The sequence below is a fragment of the Podarcis gaigeae genome, assembly GCF_964106915.1.
Source record: "Podarcis gaigeae genome assembly, chromosome: 1".
NCBI lineage: Eukaryota > Metazoa > Chordata > Lepidosauria > Squamata > Lacertidae > Podarcis > Podarcis gaigeae.
Genome location: NC_139678.1, coordinates 22,025,921 through 22,049,179, shown reverse-complemented (window position 1 = coordinate 22,049,179; position 23,259 = coordinate 22,025,921). Strand labels below are relative to the sequence as shown.

The 23,259-nt window shown below is 45.6% G+C and overlaps 1 protein-coding gene and 2 long non-coding RNA genes across 10 annotated transcripts in view; 2 read left to right on the top strand and 1 right to left on the bottom strand.

Annotated features, from left to right (window-relative positions):
• The first annotated feature begins 1,253 nt into the window (after positions 1-1,253).
• Positions 1,254-10,978, top strand: LOC310844820. Its single transcript, XR_014564338.1, has 4 exons — positions 1,254-1,681; positions 3,566-5,215; positions 5,534-10,632; positions 10,883-10,978. It is a non-coding gene; the product is annotated as an uncharacterized lncRNA (long non-coding RNA).
• A 783-nt stretch (positions 10,979-11,761) lies between these two features.
• The window catches only part of LOC310845116, a 579,409-nt gene continuing 567,911 nt past the window's right edge, over positions 11,762-23,259 (bottom strand). Inside the window, exon 3 of the long non-coding RNA XR_014564471.1 lies at positions 11,762-11,918. This is a non-coding gene — a long non-coding RNA (uncharacterized lncRNA). The remainder of the gene's footprint in view (positions 11,919-23,259) is intronic.
• The window catches only part of UNC79 (unc-79 homolog, NALCN channel complex subunit), a 125,867-nt gene continuing 119,054 nt past the window's right edge, over positions 16,447-23,259 (top strand). For 5 of the 8 annotated variants that reach the window (XM_083729760.1, XM_083729762.1, XM_083729761.1 and 2 more), the window contains exon 1: positions 16,451-16,865. In XM_083729760.1, coding sequence (XP_083585886.1) covers positions 16,844-16,865 — 22 coding nt within the window. In that variant the 5' untranslated portion in view covers positions 16,451-16,843. Of the gene's footprint in view, positions 16,866-23,259 lie in introns of all 8 variants that reach the window. The other 3 variants (XM_083729763.1, XM_083729764.1, XM_083729766.1) reach the window with 2 other exon arrangements.

Here is a 23,259-nt window from a genome sequence, read left to right as displayed (position 1 = left end):
AGTTTGCTCTGTTTATTTATACAAATATTTATACAAATAAACTGATATTTCATTTTAAAATATCAAAGAGCTTCACAACAAAAACACACAAAACCATGCAGTACGATATGAAAAGTTTAAAACAAGTATGTTAAAAAAAAAGATGTATTTTTAATTGCTTGCGTAGGCCTGGTAGAATATAATTTTTAAAAGAAGGTGTTTGAAAGTTAGAACAGGCCGGCCTGCTGAATTGTAGAGCTGGACAAGACCTCAGCGTCTCCTAGACCAACCCCTGCAATGCAGGAATCACAACTAAAGCATCTTTCTTGGCAGCGTATTCCACACTATAGAACCAATTATAGTAAAGGCGATTTTTCTTCTTATAAAAGAGAATGGTATCAATCCATCCTGTTATGGCTCTATCTGGAGCTCATAATGGGCTCTAGTCTTCTTTGTATTGCTTATATTCTATGTTTCACTACTTTGAGAAAGGTGCATTTTTATTTCACTCTTCTTTACTCCTTTTGCTGACCTTGTAGCTTTAATTATCGGTTATTTGATTTGGGGGGTGCGGGAGGGGTGATAGCAGTGGGAAACGTGCTACAACAAGCGGATGCTACTTGCCCAAAGATGGAAGGACAACTTACCTACAAAAGAAGAATGGCTGATAAAGATGGTGGACTATGCTGAATTGGCGAAAATGACTGGGAAAATCAGAGATCAAGAGGGCAATAAATTTAATAAAGAATGGGGATTTTTTAAAAAGTTACATGAAAGAACACTGTAAACAACTGAAAACATTGGCAGGATTTTAAAAACACTTGCAATGAAGCGGGAATGATGATAAAAATTGAGATTTAAGAAAACATGGAGAATATGGTAAGATGCAGTTTGAAAAGAATATCTGGGGAAACTGTGGAGGAGTGGAGGGAAGTTCGGGGATTCTGAGAATCCTATTTGTAAAATTATTATGATTTGTGTATGATGACAAATATTAAAAGTGAAAATGAATGGGGGGGGGGGAGATAACAGTGGAAAATGTACACAGCATTTTTAAGGGCAGCAGTGGGTGCTGCTAGGGGACCTCAGCTCCCAGAGCAAACCTCCGTCTTGTGTCTGCCTGACTTTGGCTGTCTCCCTTACCCTTGAACCAGCCTTGTCCCTTGAACCAGCTGACTGCTCCTATCTCTAGACTTTATCCAGCCATCTCGCTTGTACCACTGTCTCCAGCAGCAGCAGCAGCAGCAGCAGCAGCAGCAGCAGCAGCAGCTGGCTGATCCTCTCATCCCTTGGGCACAACAGCTGACACTGCTAAATAAGCTTGTGGGAGGTGACTGATCCAGAGGTCTGTCTTTGGAAACAGCAGAGCCGAGCCTTAGAACAGAAGCCTCCTTGACCAGCAGACTATGCAGATGTGCTAGAAAGCCCATTCTCTCTTGAATGTACAAGATCTTTGCTATTGAGTTCCTGGGCTTCCTGCTTACCTGTTGCTGAAGACCATTCTGTTCAACAGAGCCAGAGCTGACAACCAGGCAGAGGTCTGTTGGTCAAACTCTTCATCCTGCTCGCTTGGACGATGACTCTAGCTGCACTCCAAGGCTCCCGGCTCCGTTCTTCTGCGCTGCTATCCTTCATCAGGTCCACAAACAGCAACCTTCGTCTCATCCACAGCAAGCCAGCCAAGGGCAAAGTAGGACCCCTGGTAAGTTGTCTTCTTGTCTGTCGCCTCCTTGTCTAGGGCACAGCTAGCCAATGGGGTACACTTCAGATGCTGCTGGACTTCCACTCCCATCAGCACCAACCAGTATGGCCAATGGTCAAGGATGATGGGAGCTGACCTAAAGCGTTTTGAGATTGTCACTGTTTCTGGATTGAATTTGGTTGCGCATTTGCAAATTCAGGTGGGGCTCTGAAATTTTATTTGGAGCTCTTGCACCACAGGCTTGCTTCCCCCTTAGAACTGGACTTTTTGCAAGAAGAAAAGTGTTAGGGAAATGCTCTGGAAAGTGTGGCGTAACTCTTGCTCGAGGCAACATGGTCTAACCTGCCTGAAAACAAATCATATTGAATAGTCAATAAATAGCCAATGCTGGATGACCTGCTTGCTGATTTTGTGCAAGCAAATCAGGATGAATGCTGAATAAGCAGGTCACCTGAGAGTTATCCCGATCTATTTATCAAGCAAGGCAAGCTGTCTCTCTTGAAAACCTACTCTTGATCGGAACAACCATATGAGTGTGGATCCCTGAGACAACTTAATGAAGGAGTGTTTCTTGTTCCTATCTCCCCTTTCTGATGCCCAGAAAACCTCTCTCCAAAGACCACTCTGGAATAGGACTAAGAGCTCCTGGGGGAAAGAATTCCTTCCATGAGCTCCCTTAAGTTAATTGAGGGGCTCCAGACTAGGGATGGAAGGATCTGTCTATTTCATTTCTCTCCGTTTCTAATTTTTTCAATCTTAAATTCAGTTCTCCACATTTTGATGCAACTTGTGATTTTCAGCCTGTCAGATGGAACAATCTTCCCTCTTCTCCCCCTGTGCACTGTTCTGGGGGATCTCCTGACACACACCACTTTTGGGAAGTGGGTGCAGGGACAGAAGGGGGGAAGCCCCAACCCGCTAGCGTAAGTCCTTGCAGGGGCTTCCACTATCAGGACTCATGAGTTGAATCCCACCCAGAACAACCTAAGATGAGTTATTGGGTCCTGAAGCTTCCCATCAACAGTGAGCACAGTGTTTTTCAAACTTGGTTCCCTAGCAGTTGTTGGACTACAACTCCCATCATCCCTAGCTAGCAGGACCAGTGGTCAGGGATGATGGGAGTTGTAGTCCAACAAAACACTGAGCTAGCACCTGAACAGCTGACACAGCGTAGCGTGGGTTGTCAGCACCCAGGGCAAGGCAAGTAATTTGCGCCCCCCAACCCATGGATTTGCGCCCCCTAACCCTAACCCCCAGATGTTGCGCCCGGTGCGGCCGGCTCCCCCTGCACCCCCCACGCTACGCTGAGTAGATGCACTGTATCTCTGCTTAAACGATAGCAATTATTTCTCAAACTGAGTATGTAAATTTAACTTAGCATGTGCAGGTTTTTTTTAAGCAATGCATTTCCTTTTGTTTTGGCAATGGCAAGGAAACCTGCTTCGGTTTCCATGTATCCATTGGCGTGCATATGGAGCTCTGGAGCAGTGAAAGATCTTGCGCAAAAAGGTTGTGGTTCTGCTTAGCTGTGGCAGCGCACCCTCAAAATGTGCAAAAAGCTAAAAAGGAAAGCGAAGCCACTAAGCTGTAGTGAAGCTTTGAAAGTAACCCCCCACCCCCATTTTTAACCCATAGTGACCTAAAATGACAAATCACACTTTGCTTTTCAGTTGACATGAACTACTTCAGCTGGTGACTGGATTTGTAGGATAATCAACTTTCGCTGTGGTTGGTTCTTTGCATCTATCACATTACTGAGATTGCAGCTTTAAAAGTTCAATAGCGTTGGCTGTATCTGTAAGGCAAAAAGCTCCCCCCCCCCCTCAGGCAGCCTCGCTTGCGTCTCTGTTTTGCCCTGCATGACCCTTCTTTCCCTTGATTTAGGAAACCGTCATCGGTTTAACAGTGTTTTCATTGGCTATTCTCGGACCAACTGGATGGTTCCTGAGCCATATTTCAAGCTATAGAATGAGGTAGAAGACATTCTTCTGCGTCCGAGATGCATCAGATTCAGATCTGCTATCAACGGCCCTGGAAAATAAAGTCACCTTGAAGTCCTACCAGCTAAAAATAGAAGCACCAATTCCAGGTTCTGCGCCTGTTGTTCTGACCTTACTGTTGCTTTGTGGAAATGCAAACGCTTACGGACAATAACTGTTTAAAATTGTGTTTAGCATTTCTTTTGGAATTTTTTTTAAAAATGTAACTGCATTTTCTCATATAACAATCTGCAGCAAAAAAATCACCATTCATCTTGAATCATGAGTAGCATTTCTGTATCACTTTTAGACTGAGCCCTGGCCCTTCCTTGCCCAGGTGGATTGGCGCAGGTGTCCATTGCAACTATGGAACTATTGGGTAGCTTCAGTGTTTCTCCTTAGAAATGGGAATTCTAGCCTAACTGAATGGGTTAATAACAGTCATGCATCAAGGAGACAAAAGAAGAGCCTGCTGGTTCAGGCCAATGACCCATCCTGTTCCTGCAGTGGCCCCCCAGATGCCTGTAGGAAGCCTACAAGCAGGATGTCAAGAGCAAGCCAGCAGTAAATCACAATGTGCAAACTGGAGTTAACTCTTTGTTAGCAAAAACAATAACAGGAGTGCCAGGCCTAATGAGCACAGCAGTACATCTCCAGTAGTTCTTGTCCCCGTGAAGCAGTTGCTGAGACTGAAGTTTCCTGCCTTCCCACAGCTGCCTATATCCCCTCCTCTCCAGGGTTCCCCCCCCAAGCAATCAGAGACTGTGTCTGCATGTCACCAATCTATCCTCCGCCCTTTTCATGTCTCTTCTGGTTCTGGGAGACAAGGAGGGAGGGGAGCTTGTCGCAACAGAAGGGGGAGGCACTCAGGACTCTTCACCAGCCTAAATAATCTCTGCCTCTTGGTCTTTCTCCTTCCACCCTCGTGCTTCAGTTTCTGTCTCTGATTCTGTCACAGACTCTCCCAGCTCACTAAATCCTGTTAACTCTTCAGCTTCCAACACCCCCTCTTCCCAGTCTTCTCTCTCATCACTCTCTGACCATTCATCGTTGTCCCACCACAAATCCATGGGCTCAAGACCTTATTCCCTTGGTGGTTGCCTAACTGGTTTCTCCCATCATTCCTCTTTGCCCAAGCCTTTCATAACACAGGACCTGTGTACAAGGACCCTCCCTCCTCCTGTGGTTTCCAGCAACTGGTATTCAGAAGCATTGCAGTTGGAGACAGCTAGTCTCCAACTAGCCATCGTGGCTAGTAGCCATTGATAGCCTTGAATTTGTCTAATCATCTTTTAAAGCCACCTAATTTGGTGGCTAGCACTACCTCTGTTGGGGTGAGTTCCAGAGTTTAACTACATGCTACATGAAGAAGGAGGGACACGGGTGGCTCTGTGGCTTAAACCACAGAGCCTAGGGCTTGCTGATCAGAAGGTCGGCGGTTCAAATCCCCACGATGGGGTGAGCTCCCGCTGCTCGGTCCCAGCTCCTGCCAACCTAGCAGTTCGAAAGCACGTCAAAGTGCAAGTAGATAAATAAGTACCGTTCCAGCGGGAAGGTAAACGACGTTTCCGTGTGCTTCTCTGGTTCACCACAAGCGGCTTAGTCATGCTGGACACATGTACGCTGGCTCCCTCGGCAGTAAAGCGAGATGAGTGCCGCAACCCCATACTTGTTCGTGACTGGACCTAATGGTCAGGGGTCCCTTTACCTTTACCTTTACTACCCATGTACTATCTGAAACCAAAGGGGCAGAAACCAATGCCTGATGTGAATCCACCCCCCCCCCCCAGCTCTCCTACCCCACTATGAAAGCCCTGGACTCAAAACCACCTCAAAGTGCAAGTAGATAAATAGATACTGCTCCATCAGGAAGGTAAACAGCGTTTCCGTGCGTTGCTCTGGTTCGCCAGAAGCGGCTTAGTCATGCTGGACACATGACCCGGAAGCTGTGCGCCGGCTCCCTTGGCCAATAAAGTGAGATGAGTGCCACATGCCCAGAGTCATTCGGGACTGGACCTAACGGTCAGGAGTCCCTTTACCTTTACCTTACATGAAGAAGTACTTTCTTTTATTTGTCCTGAATCTCCCAAAAAGAATGAAGGAGTTTAAAAAAGTTGTGAGAATTGGCAGTAAAGGGTGAAGTCTGTATTTGTTGATGCTGCACTCATGCTGGATTCTCCCGCATAATCATTTCAGTCATCATTACTCAATGCCAGCCTTCCGCGAGGATTACAGTTAAAGTCTCTGGGGGTATCTCAACTGATCGCATATTGAGCTGCTCAGCTCCTAGGTGTAGGATAGCTCTCTCACCACAGCCGGCCTGATTACAGACTTATTAGGTCCATGGGAAGATTCCCATAGTTTCAAGCCTTTGCCCCTCAGTGCAGGCTGCAAAACAACCCAGTGTTCATTAGATAACACCAAAGAGATTGTGACAAGGCGCAAACAGAAAACTCTGATTTTACCAGCATGATCACGCTTGAATTGAGGACACACGAGTAGTAAATCCGTCGAGGTCAAGGGGATCGTTTGTGCACTTTGAGTTAATGAGCATTCCTAATTGCTTAGAAGATTTGGGATTTAGTTCCATTACCCCCCCCATGTCTTTCCCTATATATATCATACAGGAAATAACTTGATGAGAGTTTTCCTGGTATTTATCTTTCATTAAAGTGTTGCTGATAAGCAATAAGGCTGTCTGCTGATAGAGAAGTAAACAAAGGACATGGACCAGAGGAGTGGGAATGGCAGGAGATGAAACTGTGGTGTGTGGTTTTTTTTAAAAAAGAGATAAATAACATATTTGGGAAAGTACATCAATGTTTATATATTGTTCTGAGGTCTTGAGCAGTTGCTTGAAGTGCGGATTGGAATAAAAGGCCCTGGTGCATATATATTTTTGCCAGTTTTCCTCTGGTATTATAAAGCATGTCTATTACACGATAGGAGAAGGGGAGCTGTTGTCCTTAATTACTTGTGATTCGCTGGCCTGGCTCCCAATTTTTGTAGTTCCTTGCCCCAGGGAGAGATAGGCAATTCAGCTGTTTGTCCCAGAGGGCCTCAAGGAAGATGCCTGAATCCAGAGGCAAGAAACTTGCTCTTCTGTAGCTTAGCAGTAGCTCTTAGTTCACCCTTCTCCACTGGTCTCACAGTCATCAGAAGAGGAGATAGGAGGCTGCCTTTGTTCTGGATCTGGGGAAAGACTCTTTGTGCAGCGTGATCATCTGCGGTCTCCAGCAGCTGCCCCGTATTGCTTAGTGCTGTCCGTGCGGGCACTGCCCACTAGGTGCCATTTCAGGGACTGGCTGGATGACGAAGAGTGGTGGGAGGCCCCCGCACAAGAGCCCCCCCCCCGAGGGCTCAGAAGAAGAAGACTTTGATCCCAGATCCTGGTGGAGGGACACTGGGGAGCAGTCTGGAGAAGGGATGAGCTGGGAGGTGCTACAAGCAAGGGGTTTGAGCAATCGAGGGGGGAGCATCAGAAGAAGGAGGCCCTCCAGGACAGAGTTAAAGTCTGAGAGTCACAATGTGAGTGCAGACAGCCCCAGTCCTGCTGACGCAGTGCTCATCTGCTTGGGAGGGATCCAGATTAAAAGGTTAGAAGGGAAGGGTAGAACTAGTGGTCAGTTTCAGCAAGGTCTCAGTCGGATTAATACGAACCAGAGGACTCTGCTGTGTTGGTAGTTTCTGTTTTTAAAGACCTAATTGCAACCTGTGCCTCCCATGTGTGTGCCTGCCCTGTGGCTGACCTGGCTCGTTGACAACAACTTGACATGCCCACAGCAACATTGCTGTCATGGCGCTGTCAGGCACGGAATGTCCAGAGTGAGGAATTAAGTCAAAAGTACACTTACAAGTTAGGAGAAGGCATGTTCATCAGTCCTTCTTTTCAGCTACTCCTAGGTGTGTACCCAGTGATGCAGTTGCCGCAACAGAGAGGCCCAGTGTCAGGCTGCTGCCAGCAACTCCCACAGCCGGTTGCCCAGGAACATACAAAAACAAGAAATCCACTTTTTATTCAGTATTTACAGAGAGAGGATCTAGAACCCAGCCTCCTGGATAAGGGCATTGTCCCGAGTGAATCTCCACACCCTCGTCTCTCCCACTTCCTCCTTCATCACTTCTATGGATGCTGCTATGTGTCTTCTGTCTTTGAGCTCTTTGCTCTCCTACTTTCAAGGCTCGCCGGGTTCTGGTAGGGGGGGTCTGTGTCCGTCAGCTGTTGCCCCCTCTTCCTCCTCATCCTCTCCAATTAGTTCCCAACTTGTCCCCTCATCTGCCTCTGAGCTGTGACATCCCTCCAACCCCTGTGGTAAATCTATACTGTCTTCCTCTTCCTCCTCCCTGGAATGGCCAGGCTGGGGAGTGAATCTCCACCATTCATCCTCTGCCGAGTCCCTGACACCCCACCCCCAAGCTTGGCTTATGTATCTCTCCAACCTGAGCTGCACACAAGTAGGTGAAGACTCCACCTGGGTGTCACCTGCTCCCCCCACTCCAAACCTCTCCTGGGAGACAGTGGAGCAGCAGAGGCAGCCACAGAAAGAGGAGGCATGGTAGTGCGGTAGGAGAACTGAAAACAATGCCAATATATTTCACATCTAGAGCAAAATGTACACCAGGGGGCTTAGTTTGGTCAGTATGCACAGTATACACAGTTATCGCTAAACACATTACTTCTGGTAAATGAGTCACCATAGCTGCTAGAGGGCCATGAAAATCTGTGTCCCTTGGGAGCTGAAATCCCAAAGGAGCAAAAAGACTATTTATGTAGGCGTCCATGGCTGCATGGATGTTATTGGCCCAGAGATGGAAAGAAGAAGATAAAGAGAAGAATGCCAGAGAAGAATGGCAGATCAAGTTGATGGATTATGCTGAAATGGCTAAAATGACCAGAAGAATCAGAAATCAGGAAGACCAAAATTTTAATAAGGAATGGGGAAAATTTATAATTTATCTTAAAAACCAGTTAAAATCGTTAATAGGATTGGAATAACACTTGTAGTTTAATGGTGAATTTTGGACACCATGGAGAGGTGAAAGATTTGGATTATTATAAAAGATGCAGGAGAAAATGATTTTAAAAAGGGGAGGAAGGAAGTACAGGAGAATCTTTGGAATCTTGTTTCTATGTTGTATGTTGGAAATGGGACTGTCAAATTTTAATCTGGAAAACCAAATAAATATATATATATAAAAGAAAGAAAATTTGTGTCCTGGGCTTTTTAGACTCTACTACTACCCATGTGGGACACGGGTGGTGCTGTGGGTTAAACCACTGAGCCTAGGACTTGCTGATCAGAAGGTCGGCGGTTTGAATCCCTGCGACGTGGTGAGCTCTCCTTGCTCGGTCCCTGCTCCTGCCAACCTAGCAGTTCGGAAGCACGTCAAAGTGCAAATAGATAAATTGGTACCGCTGAGCCGGGAAGGTAAACGGTGTTTCCGTGCGCTGCTCTGGTTTGCCAGAAGCGGCTTAGTCATGCTGGCCACATGACCCGGAAGCTGTATGCCGGCTCCCTCAGCCAGTAAAGCGAGATGAGCGCCGCAACCCCAGAGTCTGTCACAACTGCACCTAATGGTCAGGGGTCCCTTTATCTTTACTACCCATGTACTATCTGAAACCAAAGGGGCAGAAACCAATGCCTGACGTGAATTCCACCCCCTCCCTCAGCTCTCCTACCCCACTATGAAAGCCCTGGACTCTCCACCAGCCTGGCCTGTCTCTCCCTCCTCCTGCAACTGTTGTTCACTGTAGAATCCTGCAGCTTCTCTTGTCTCTGACTCTCAACTCCTGGCTGCTATGGGCTCTCCCAGATCACTGATCCCTTCTTCCAAGACAGTCTCCAACCTCCCTTCCCCTGGTGCCCGCTCATCAGAATCTAGCCACTACCCTTCAGTATCCAGCCCGTCACTGACAATTATGCAAAATGCCCACAAGCATAATGGAAATCCTAACTAGCTGTCACCTGCGTCACAGACAGTTAAACAGGCCTTATAAAGTTGTTTTGAAACTGGGGTTCTTTATATTCTTCTTCTGCTTTGCATCTGATTTATATTTAATAGTGTTAGAATATAATTGATAGAATCTGCTGTACTGCATATATACTTTAAAGAGCTAATTGGCAGAGAACACTCAACTAGCCTGCAGGGGGATCTTGCTTTGGTCCATGATCAGCGAAGAAACACAATTTCCCCCAAATTAGTAGTCTGCACAAATCTCATTAGATGCTGCTGGAACACACATCTTAATTTGTTACCATAGGAATAGATAGAATTATGTGATCTCCCACACTGATAATTAGAACACAGCTAATGAACACACATGCTTACTTGGTTGGGAATTACAAATCTGTTTTTATATGTGAAACAAAAGCACTGTGGGCCATCTAGGAGCTTCAATGCAAAGGGGAAGAGGCAATGTAATAAGCAATCTTTAAATATTTGAATGGCTGTCACATAGATGAAGATGAGAATTAGATTTCTGCTGCACCAGAGGGCAGGATCCAAACCAACATCACAAGAAAAGGGGTTTAGATTCAACATTAGGAAGAAGTTCTTACAGACTGTACTGTTTGACTGTGGAACGGCCAGCCTCAGAAGGTGTGGAACTCTGCTTTGTGAGAGCAGAAGTTTAATTTCATCCCCCCCCATTTTACTTTCAATTTGTATACCACCTTTCTATATTACTATACACAACGCGGTTTTCAACAACACAATAGACAACGAAGAACACACACATCTTCACAGGCATCTCTCAGAGCTGCAGCCCTTCATCAGCAAATTCTCCAAAGGAGTTGCTAAAATGATTTGTTTAGAGATTTTTTTTTTATAAAAATCCTCTTTAGGAGTCGTGAATTGGATAAAATTGATGGAGAACCAGCAGCTATCTTTAAGACAGTCTAAGAGACGACTGAATTATATAGTTATGGAAGAGCTCTTTGAATGAGTGACAGTTTAGTTATTACGGATACTGTACAGTGGTACCTCGGGTTAAGTACTTAATTCGTTCCGGAGGTCCGTACTTAACCTGAAACTGTTCTTAACCCGAAGCACCACTTTAGCTAATGGGGCCTCCTGCTGCTGCCGCGCCGCCGGAGCACGATTTCTGTTCTCATTCTGAAGCAAAGTTCTTAACCTGAAGCATTATTTCTGGGTTAGCTGAGTCTGTAATCTGAAGCGTATGTAACCTGGAGCATATGTAACCTGAAATACCACTGTACAGTATTTGTAAAATCAATTGATGGGTCATGAATTTGTGTTTTCCATTGGTGATGTTTGTAGAATTTAATATTATTAATAAAGTTTACAAATAAAAAAACTTTTTGCTATTTTTGGGGGGATGACTCTCCTTCAGCCTTGTAGCTCAGCTGATAGAGCATGAGACTCTTAATCTATGGGTCACAGGTTCGAGCCCCACATTGGGCAAAAGATTCCCACAGGGATGGGGGGGGTTGGACCAGATGTCACTTGTGGTCCCTTCCAACTCTACAATTCTATGAAATCTCAACATTCTTCCCTTAAAGTGTTGTGGTTCTTAGGCTACACAGAGTGCCCATTTCTGCATGTTTCCATTGCCGCCACAGGTGCATGATGTCTGTGGCCAGTGCGGGAAGTCTGAGGAAAATGAACACAGGAGACTGGTTTTGGGCTGAATTAGCCCACAACTTTATTGATTACTGGTAAGACTAGGTTTGGCTAAGGCCTGCCTACAGCCTGATAGGAATCCAGTGGGGATGGCCCTGGGCCCTGGGAGCCAGTGTGGTGTAGTGGTTAGGAGCGGTAGATTCATAATCTGGGGAACCGGGTTCGCGTCTCAGCTCCTCCACATGCAGCTGCTGGGTGACCTTGGGCTAGTCACACTTCTTTGAAGTCTCTCAGCCCCACTCACCTCACAGAGTGTTTGTTGTGGGGGAGGAAGGGAAAGGAGAATGTTAGCCGCTTTGAGACTCCTTCGGGTAGTGATACGCGGGATATAAAAAACAAACTCTTTTCTCTTCTGGGCTGGAAAGTTGCCACTGTCGTGGATCGGGTGCCACAACCCCACACAGGCCATCATTGGGAGAGGTGCATTGGTCCATCAGCACCTTCAAACTGAATACAGTGGTACCTCGGGTTAAGTACTTAATTCGTTCCGGAGGTCTGTACTTAACCTGAAACTGTTCTTAACCCGAAGCACCACTTTAGCTAATGGGGCCTCCTGCTGCTGCCACGCCGCCAGAGCATGATTTCTGTTCTCATCCTGAAGCAAAGTTCTTAACCTGAAACACTATTTCTGGGTTAGCGGAGTCTGTAACCTGAAGCGTATGTAACCTGAAGCGTATGTAACCCAAGGTACCACTGTAGTTGCTAAGAATTTTAAATAGCATATTTTACAGGAGGCATTTGAATGTTCTTATCATCATGAATATACAATTATTATCATTTTTTGCTACATAGTTGAAAATGAATCTTTTTTGGTTTGTTCTCAAGCATACCTTAATGTTTTAGTTCATTTTTATAGCTATGGACCAGATTTCACCACACCATAAATCCTTATTTAATCCCTCTAGATATTTCCATTTTCTTGCAATAGCTATTCTGGCTGCTAGCAAGAGATACAGAATCAAATATTTATTCAAGCCATCCTCATTTTGCCCTGCCGCATATCCCCATTCATGCTAATGAAGGAATTGATATCAGTTCTTGCATGTTTCCATTCTGAATATAATTTCATTCTGAGCAAAGTACAGTCGTACCTTGCTTTTTGAACAGCTTAGTTCTCGAAGGTTTTGGCTCAAGAACGCTGCAAACCCGGAAGTGACTGTTCTGGTTTGCGAACTATTTTTGGAAGCCAAACGTCTGGCAGGGCTTCTGATTGGCTGCAGGAGTTTCCTGCAGCCAATCAGAAGCGGCGCTTTGGTTTCCGAATGTTTGGGAAGTTGAATGGACTGAATACCATTGGAAATTCTGGCAAGCTGCCAACAGTAATGAGCTAGATGGCTCAATGGTCTGACTTGGTATAAGATAGCTTTCTATGTTCCAAGTCCTAAGGCAGAGATCTTTCCCAGCAGCTTCCCCACATCTGCTCTAGGTCTCTGTTTCGGAATGATTTTTTTCAAAGTTTTTTTCCCAAAGTGCTTTTATTGATTCTTGTTTTATTGGAATTGCGATTTTTAATCCATTTTCACAATCTATTTAGTCCCAGAGAACTATTGCTATTGGATGACTGATGAATGGAATAAACGATCAAATAAATGAGACAGCACTGGCTCTCACATACTTAATTAAGGCTTCATTTGATCTCCACTGTGTTTTCTTTGCAGATGTATTGATTTTCATGTTAGTTGTGCATTCAGACATCATACAGGGGATATAGGAAGCTCCCTTCTGCATGTTCTCTGGGAATGCCTGCATCAGAAATCCAACCAAATCAGGGCATTAAAGGATTTAGGCTTGAGAACCTTTCTCTTTCAAATAGCAAAATCAAAAGTTGTCATGGTACAGCTTATTCTTAAGCTTCTTCAATCCCCATCTATATCTAACTGAGTATGTGGAAAAATCCAACAGTCTTCTGTCTCCTGAGAAAAGGGAGCAGCATTAACTCAGTAGCAATTTTTTTTGCCAGAAGCAGACTGTTTTTGCAGATCTGCTAGATAGACCTTGCCAAGTTAACATCCAGAAAGTTTTCCTCATTATTTAAAGCAAACATGAATCACAATTTATTCCCCCCCCCATTTTTAATGAGCGCTCCCAAGCATTTATGAACAATAACAACCACATTGGGACATTGCACGGCAACAAAATATAAGCTGCAAAGTACATACCATAATGTTTATTCAGAATAAAGAATTTATTTAAATATTTGCTGCATTTGGAAGCTTACAAACCTCAGTAACTTGCATTTTAAGTTGCTGCAAACATGGACTTTGAATATGCAAAGCTCTTGTATTGTTTGCTAGATAAAGATGTTTGCTTAATAATGGCTTTGATGGCTTATAGGTATTAATTACTTTCTGCGAGCTGAGAGGGGAAGGAAAGGCAATTAAGACTGTAAACCTATACCCATTAATCTGGGATTTGGCCCCATTGAACACAAGGGGACTGACTTCTGAGCAGAGGTTTGCAGAATTGCTCTGTGAGGCAGAAGTCCTGTGCCCACTTACCTGGGAGTAAGCCCCACTGAACTCAGTGGGGCATTTCTGCACCAACATTCACAGGATTATGTTGTAAATGCAGCCAGTTGGACGGAGGAAGGGAAAGACATGAGTGTTTTTCCTCCATCTGGTTGGCAGTACAACCAGGAAGATGATGCAGAATATTCCACATAATTAGAGTTTTGTTTCCTACTTGATTTACTTGGAGCAAAGGGAAGAGACAACAATCTGCAGCTGGATCGCCAAGGTTCTGTAGCAGTTCACTGGAGAATTAACTAAACAAAGTGACTCTGTGGAAGTTACGGGAAAACAATGACCTTAGCATTGAAGACACTTGAGTAATTTAATTCCCAGGACTTGGTGTTCTTGAATCTGCTACATTTAGATGTTTGGACAACCTAGGAGGCCGGAGCAACCTGTTTTATGTCACTGACATCTTCAAAAAATTTCCACAGAAATGTGACCTGTCTCAGACTTCTAATTCTTCTGTGTGTATTAAAAAAACAACAACCCAAAAACCTCAAGCTTTTCCCTTGAATTAAAAAAAAAAATCACCCTGCTGCTTTGTTATATTGTAAGAACAGAGCATGAAAATGACCACTGTTATAATACCACCTTGTTATTTTCACCTTGCTGAAGCTCCAGACGTTTTGGCACCTGGGGCAAACCACAAAATGCCTCCTGCAGCCAGGGACAAAGCAGGGAGTAAAGATCAACACTGGGAACAATGGAGGGATGGGAATTGACACAGGGAGCAAGAGGGGTGAGTGAAGATCTACATTAGGAACAATGGGTGCGGGGCGGAAACAAAAATCAACCTTAAATGACGGTTGAACTGGGAAGGGACGTGGGTGGTGCTGTGGTCTAAACCACTGAACCTCTTGGGCTTGCCAATTCCTGCCAACCTAGCCGTTCGAAAGCACGCCAGTGCAAGTAGATAAATAGGTACCGCTGCGGGGGGAAGGTAAACAGCATTTCTGTGTGCCCTGGCTTCCCTACGGTGTTCTGTTGTGTCAGAAGCAGTTGAGTCATGCAGGCCACATGACCCAGAATGCTGTTCCAATGCCAGCTTTCTTGGCCTGAAAGCGAGATGAGCACCGCAACCCCATAGTTGCCTTTGACTGGACTTAACAGAGACATCACCTTGTCAACAAAGGCCCATATAGTTAAAGCTATGGTTTTCCCAGTAGTGATGTATGGAAGTGAGAGCTGGACCATAAAGAAGGCTGATTACCGAAGAATTGATGCTTTTGAATTATGGTGCTGGAGGAGACTCTTGAGAGTCCCATGGACTGCAAGAAGATCAAACCTATCCATTCTTAAGGAAATCAGCCCTAAGTGCTCACTGGAAGGACAGATCGTGAAGCTGAGGCTCCAATACTATGGCCACCTCATGAGAAGAGAAGACTCCCTGGAAAAGACCCTGATGTTGGGAAAGATGGAGGGCACAAGGAGAAGGGGACGACAGAGGACGAGATGGTTGGACAGTGTTCTCGAAGCTACCAGCATGAGTTTGACCAAACTGGGGGAGGCAGTGGAAGACAGAAATGCCTAGCGTGCTCTGGTCCATGGGGTCACGAAGAGTCGGACACGACTAAACGACTAAACGACTAAACAACAACAACAACAATAACTGTCTGGGTCCTTGATCTTTTTACTTTTTCATCTTGATCTGGGAACTAAAGGCCTCATGGAGGAAAGGGGCCTGCTCTGAATCACACACTAGGCAGGAGCAGAGCCCAGAAAATGTCTGCGGGCAGTGGGGGGGGGTCCAGGCAGATGAATCTAAACTGGAGGCTGCACCCAGGGTTCAAATCCCTACTCTGCCAGGAAGGTCACTGGGTGACCTTGGGCTGGTCACCAGTGGCGTAGCGTGGGTTGTCAGCACCCGGGGCAAGGCAAGTAATTTGCGGCCCATAACCTGTGGATTTTAGCACTCGAGTGCGAGCGCGCCCCCCAGATGTTGCGCCCGGTGCGGCCGGCCCCCCCTGCACCCCCACGCTATGCCACTGCTGGTCACTGTGTCTCATCTTAACCTACCTCACAGGGTTGTTCTGGGGATAAAATGAGAATGGGGAGGGAGAACCATGTTTTACTCCTTAGAGAAAAATGCAATGAATAAAAAGGTAGGAATGCAACAAATAAACAAATAAAACACATTGGAAGAAAAATTACAATAAAAACATGCATAAATGCAATGTCAGTTCCAGTGCTTTAGTGCAAGGACATAAGAGCAGCTGGCTGGCTGGCCAACCAGCAGCATATTATGGGAATCCCCCACTTCCCCTGATAAGCACGTGCTTATTTTGGCGGGCGCTAACGTTGCCATGTGTCCTCTTATTCCAGGACACGACCTCTTCATTTTTTATTTTTTATTTACAAATTGCATTTATTGCTTTGAATGGCCGTCACAGCGTCATCTCTTTTTTTTGCTCTCCAAAATATGGCAATCCTAAATCCATCCCTGGAGCAAGTCCTGCAAAAGAAGGCGGCGCGCTTCCCATTCAGAAAAAAGCGAGAGCCCCCCCCCTGCCGCTGGGGCCGCGAATGGCAGTCCCTTTAAAAGGCTGGCCGCGCTCAGCCGCCCGTCTTCATGAATGGAACACTCCCCCCCTCCCCCGCCTCCACGTTCCTCTCCGGTCGAGCTCATTTCACGCAAACGCGGGGGGCGGGAAGGCCCTCTTGTTTATTAATTTTTGCCTCGGCTGTAAAATGGGCCCTTCTCCGCGCGTCGCCGTTTAGGCGCGCTCGCCCCCGGACATCGCCTAGCCTAGGGCGCGGAACGGGGGTCCGCGCTTGGAGCGTGCGGGGGCTCCTCGAAGCCGCCGCCCCCTCGTGGCTTCTCCCCTCCCTCCTTGGCCTGCTTCCCTTCCCTTCCCTGCAGCTCTGCGGCTCCGTAGCGATGGTAGAGGCAGCCGAGGGGGAGGGATGCAGCTCGGGAGACAGGGTGACTTCACCGCCGCGGCAGGAGAGCGCCGCTCCCCGCTAGCCGACGGAGAGGACCCCGCGCCGCCAATATTGGGAGCAACCACTTCCACCCGGGCTCCACCATGTCCACCAAAGCGGAGCAGTGTAAGTAGCCCACCCCGCGGAGGCAAAGAGACTGGGAGGGGGGGACAAAGGAGAGCATCGGCAGGGACGGAAGGGGGCAAACTGGGGGCCTCAGGTGGTTGTGGGGTGGGGGGGAAGAGACGGGAAGGGATGGCGCTGTCCGTGGTGCTGAATGCGGCAGGCGATTTCTCTGCCCTTGCATGCAGAAGGGAAGCCCAGATCTAGGAAGACCGAAGAGCACTGCGGTTTAAAGAGCTTGATTCTGGGGACCTTCTGGTCTCCTCCGGGCCTTCTGCGCCCATCATGTTGGCCACCCTTAAGGATGTTCATCTACAAAGCACAATCCCTTTAAAAGCATCATGGAGTGTTTGAATCCCTATATTTACCAAAAGAGGGGAGATGGTTTTCTGTCTCCACACATACAGAGGAAATGTAGGCCTTTGATACGATTCTCTCCCCCCCCCCCTTTTAAAAGAGGAGCTAGCTTAACGCACTTGATTTGATTCCATTGCTAGATTTTGGAAATCTTCCTACCAGATTATTTTCATTTCCTGATTGCACTGTACTGGATGACTTGAAAATAAAAACAAAATCTCAGGGGCCTTCAAGTAATAGGCTATCTCTTGCCTTTCTCCCACACCCACTCTTGCTTTAGTTGATATTTTGGACTGGGTGGGGATTGTCTTCCTTGATGGCTTCTTCAAGTTGCCAGTGAAGTAATATTTACACACTCAGATAAACAGAGATGTAATTAGAGGAGGAAAAGAGGGATTGGTCAGATCCATATATATACAAGGCCATCGCTTCCAAGACACCCTATCAGGTCACTGTGAGGCAGGATCAGCTGACTGTTTGTGTAGCTTCATTGACCAACACTGAATGAAAAGGTATAATAGAATCATGGCACCGTATACCCGCAGGGGACCCTTGGATACTGCAGGTGCTCCAATGTCTTGCAGGCAAAGTATCCATGAGCGGTTCTTGCCTATCTTCCTTTGGCTACCTCTCAAGGAAGAAGATTCCAGAACTTCTCTTGGAAGTGTACAGAATTGTTTCTTCATTTATAGTGTTGCACTTGGGGAATTTTAGATTCTGGACTTAATTTTTAGGCCCTTCCCCCCCCATTAGATGGCAATGTGTAGTACTTCACTTACTTTAAAAAATGTGCCAAGCAAGCTCTGCTGCATTGGGGAATTTCCTGCTCATTCTGCTGAGCGGGACACTGGACTTCTACTCCCAAAGTCTTGCACTGAGTCCACCTCTGATCATTTAGAATAACCTCCTTAATGTTCAATCTTGCTTCAGTTAAATGCCCTTGGTAGATGGCAGGCAAATACTTCCTCTTTAATGAAGGAAGATATGTGCTGGTTATCTGTGGTTGAACAATGCAGGATGAAATGATGTACTGATCATAGAACTGCAGAGCCATAAATATGGACAGATCATTCCAGTCCACAAGCCAAAGACAGAACGGCTCATATCTGAAGTCTTTTCCTGAATACCATCAAGGAAGGAGATATATAAACCTCTCTGGACAGTATGCACTAGAACTTGGATAACTGAATCAGTCTGTGGATCAGAGCAACTAACTAACTAACTAACTAACTAACTAACTAACTAACTAACTAGAATAATGGGTTATACTTTCTGCTTGCCTTCCACAGATCAGGGAAACGATGCTGATGTAATTTATTTTCTCCACATATTGTTAAAGGAAACAAAGGCGTTCACTTCCTTCTCTTACCCAATATCAGTTTCCAGAAACTCCCCCCAGCTCCAGGCCAGGGGTAATCAAGCAAATGATGGACTAAAGGCTCATTGTTATGCTCACTTACCACAATGGAACTCAATGAGAGTTACTTCTGCATAGACATACATAGAATTGTGCAGTCTGAGTCCTATTCCCATTGTTTTCAGGGCCAAAGTAGATATGGAGCAATAACAGTTGAGTGAGCATTTGAAAGTTAAGTAGCAGGCATAGAGCGTCCAATCCAGAAAAAGTATGCTGGTGTGGAGGGGTTTTTTTACCCATTTTTCTACCCAACTGAGGCGCCAGTCCAGATGGCCCTCCTTCATGCCTGCTGTTTGCACTGGAAAGAAAGTTTCCACTGGTGCAATTGAGAGACTTCCTTCCAATGCAAATATAGGGCAATGGTCCCCTGATCCTGATGAGTACTACAGCAGGGGACAAAGAGTTGAACCCTTGTCCCTGTGGTCATGATCCACCTGCTATTTCCTTTAAAAAAATGCAGAGCTATCAATGCATGTTATATCTACTGCAGGTGGGTTTGGTACAGAGGCAGCAGAGAAGATCCCACAGAGGACTCTTTCTACTGAGTCTATTGACATAAAAAGGATCTGAACTAACATAATGTGTAGGAAGTAGCTGAGGAAGAGGATTAGGTCAGAACTGAGTGTTCATGAGCCTGTTAATTGTGTTCAGACCCTTCCAAGAAATACTGCTTCACTTAGCTCAGAAAAGCGAACTGAGAGAAACCCAGTAATGTTGTTATGAAATAATCTTGGATACAGATACCTAAGCTCCTTTTAAGGAAAAATAATTTAAATGAAAATAAGCTGTTTTCCCAAGCACCTGATAATGCTTCCTGATGTCTAGGTGTTTACGCTTCTGAAAACCAGGTCATGACTCATTACAGGACATTTTAGGTGATTTGCTCTCTATATTGTGGCTGTAGCTGTGTCCTGCATTTGACTTGGCAATGTCCCTGGGATCATAGCAACAGGTTGAAGGTGCCATTTGTGTGATGCACTGCATTGATGTCTGAACACCAGGAACAAAATCTGGGCCAACCACCATACTTGAAGTCTACCTTCTGTTTCCTTGTTTTTCAGCACAATTATTTTTTCATAATTAGAAAAAGTCTGTAATACAGTATTTGATGGAAACACACAATTATATTAATTTGACATGCAAGCCAAATAAACATACACTTATAAGACCCTTACATCCTTTCTGGGAGATGTTCATGTGCCTTGGCTTTGAAGGTTGACCACCCCAGTGAAAATACTGCGTAGGGAGACTCCAAGACCTGCATTTTGGCATCTGCTAGGAAAAACTGAAATAGCTCTGTTGCTTCCCTGCACACTTTTCATGCAACGGTTGGGGCCATGTGAGGCAGGGGGGTAGGTGGGAGCACCCATCCTTCTAAATACAGGTCTTCCTGAACAATTCACAAAGAGGTATGCAAGGGGAAGTTTGGGCCCTGAACTCTGCTTTTGCTCAAGGTTTGCTTCTTTGCAGTCTCCTGAAATGATACCTCTCCCCTTGCACTTGATCCTGGAAGTGAACTTGGCTGGGAGACACGGGTGCCACATCCTGCCCCAATTTGTTGGAGCCTGGTGTGGGCCTGTGACGTCATGTGCGTGGCGCACATATGACATCACCTGGCAGAAGGAGGCCCATTGTGGCCTCCGGAAGGCCTAATAGGGCTCAACAGGGTCCGTTGCAGCCGTGGGAAGGCCCATTGCAACTTGTGGGAGGCCCAATGGGGCCCATCGGGCCTTTCTGTGGTTGTGGGGGGCCTCGTTGGGCCTTCCCGCAACTGCTGGGTACCTTGTTGGCCTTTCCTGCATCTGTTGTGGGCCTTGTCAGGCCTTCCTGTGGCTGCAATGGGCCGTGTTGGGTCTTCCAGAAGTTGCCACGGGCCTCCCTGTGGCCATGACCGCTTTATGCTGGATGATGGCAGGCTCACATTTAAAGAGAAGTGTGTGCTGCTGTCACATCAACATTGGCAAAAGAAGAAGGGAAGGCTATCCTGGTAGCATCTATTAAAAGGGGAAGGTGAAAATACACTCATCAAAAGGTTCTGTATTTAAAAATTAGTTTCTTCTGCTGGAAGGAGCAATCCCAACAGCTTTATTATATTCTAAGGATGTATTTTATATTTTTTAATTCTCAACTGCCATTCATCCTGATGGATTGCGGTATTGAAGAAAATGTAATAAATAATCGCACCGCACATGCTTTTGTAATACAATAAAACTGAGGGGGAACAAAATTATAGATCCAGGAGAGGCAGTAAAACCAATTTAAAACGTTTCTATGCTATAGACTGCAACTGTTTTTCCACAACCATTTTACCTGTGAGTCAAGCCCCACAGAACTCAATGGGGCTTACTTCTGAGCAGACACGTGTGGGAATGCTGTGTCAAAAGGGTTTAGGAGCCACTTGTATTCAGCATAAAAGCCTGGGAATTGTAGTTGTGTGAGTGAGGTGTGAGAGGTCCTGATCAGATATTCCTGTCTCCAAACAGTAGGATTATACAGCAGGGTTGGGGGGAAATTGTGATAGTTAAACTGATACAAATTTGTAGTCCAGATATATTCTAGATGATTGGGCTACGGAAAGTGTTGGCTTTTAAAAATATGACTTCATTCTCTTCATTCTCTGTCATTGACCAATATAGCTCTAAATCACTCACAGACAAACATCTGGCTGTCACTGCAAAATACCTGTATGTTATTTATCTGTTTATTGAATTTGTATCTCACCCTTCCTTCCAAGTTTCCCAGGATAGGAAAACCCCTGTAAATCAAAAAATGTTACTCTGGGGCCTGAAATTTGATTTGTGACCATTTCATTCTGACCATAGTTGCATATTAATCCAGTTTCTCTGTCAATACAATCTTCTACCTGAATACATTTGCAGCGTGACCCCCAATAAAGGTGAAAGCGTAGTGGCTACATTTGATCTTAGCCAAAAGACTTAGAAGCAATAATAAAATCTGTGTTACTGAACATCAGTATGTCTGTCGAACACATTTTTGTGCTGACAGGCCCATGCAGCTGTTTAAACTTTGTTGATTAGTCATTTTACTGATAATTTTGTATTATTTTCATGGTGTTTTATGTGGTTGTGGACCAGATCCAGGTACTCTTGGAGGAAAATGGTTTTCTAGAGCCATTTCAATCAGGGTTAAGGTTGGGTTTTGGCACAGAAACTGATTTGATTGCCCTAAATGATTACTTCTGTTGGGAGAGAGACAGGGGAAATGTGTCCCTGTTAATTCTCCTTGACCTCTCAGTGACTTTCGATACCATCAGCCATGGTATTCTTCTGGAATTAGGGATGGGTGGCGCTGCTTTGTGGTGGTTCCGATCCTACTTGGATGGTCATCTGCAGATGACCTGTAGAGCCTTCATTGTGGGGTTCCACAGGGATTGATTCTATCCCCTACACTCTTTGACATCTATATGAAACAGCTGAGTGGGGTTGTCCAGAGGTTTGGAGTACGTTGTCAGCAATATGCTGAAGACACACAGCTCTACTTCTCCTTTACATTTGTAGGGGAGGCAGTGGATATACTGGACAATTGTCTTACCTCGATAATGGACTTGATGAGAGCCTACAAACTGAAGCACAATTCAGTTAGACTGAGGCATCTCTAGACCGGACGACTGTGAGATTACCTGCTCTTGATGGGGTTGCCTCCCTCTGAAGGAGCAAATACACAGCTTGGGGATATTTCTGAATCCTTCATTGTCACCTGAGATTCAGGTGCCCTCAGTGGAGCAGAGTGCCTTCCACCTGCCTGTCCAGCTGCATTCCTAATCTTTACAGGGACAGCCTAACTTCTGTTGTCCATGCTCTGGTGACCTCTAGGCTAGATTACTGCAGTATGTTATATGTAGGGCTGCCTCTGAAAATGGTTCTGCTAGTGCAGAGTTTGGTGACCAGGTTATTCATGGGGGCAAGACAGTCTGAGCATAAAACACAAATCCTGGCTCAACTGCACTGACTGCCAATTAGTTTCCGGGTTCAATTAAAAGTACTGCTTTTGACCTATAAAGCCTTAAATGGCTCAGGACCACAATACCTCAAGGACTACCTCTCTCCATATGAGCCTACTTGGACCCTGAGATCATCCTCTGAGGCCCTTCTTGTGTTCTTTTCACAAGATATCCAGAGGGCAGCAACACGAGAATGGGCTTCCTGTTTGTGGGTTGATCTCCCTAAGGATCAGCTGGTGCCTTCATTATACACCTTTAGGCACCAGGCAAAAACGTTCCTCTTTAACCAGACCTTTGGCAGATTGACATCTTAATGCCCTTTTATGTGTTGTGGAAGGGGGGTGAGGATTATTGGGTTGTCTTTGTTTTTATTATGTATTTTGTGTTTTTTATATATATTGTAATTCTGTGTTGTGAACCACCCTGAGGTCTATGGATACAGGGCAATATATGAAATAGATAGATAGATATATAAAAAAGTAATATATGATTGCTCTCCACCTTGATATGATATGAGCTGGTGCGATAAAAAAATATAAATAAATACCAGGTCATCAGCTATGGCCTGAAGACACACAAGGCTACCAAGTTTCTGAAGTTAAGCAGCTCTGAGCTTTTGCACCACAAGAACCAGAATTATAGAGCCAGGAGGGATCTTGGAG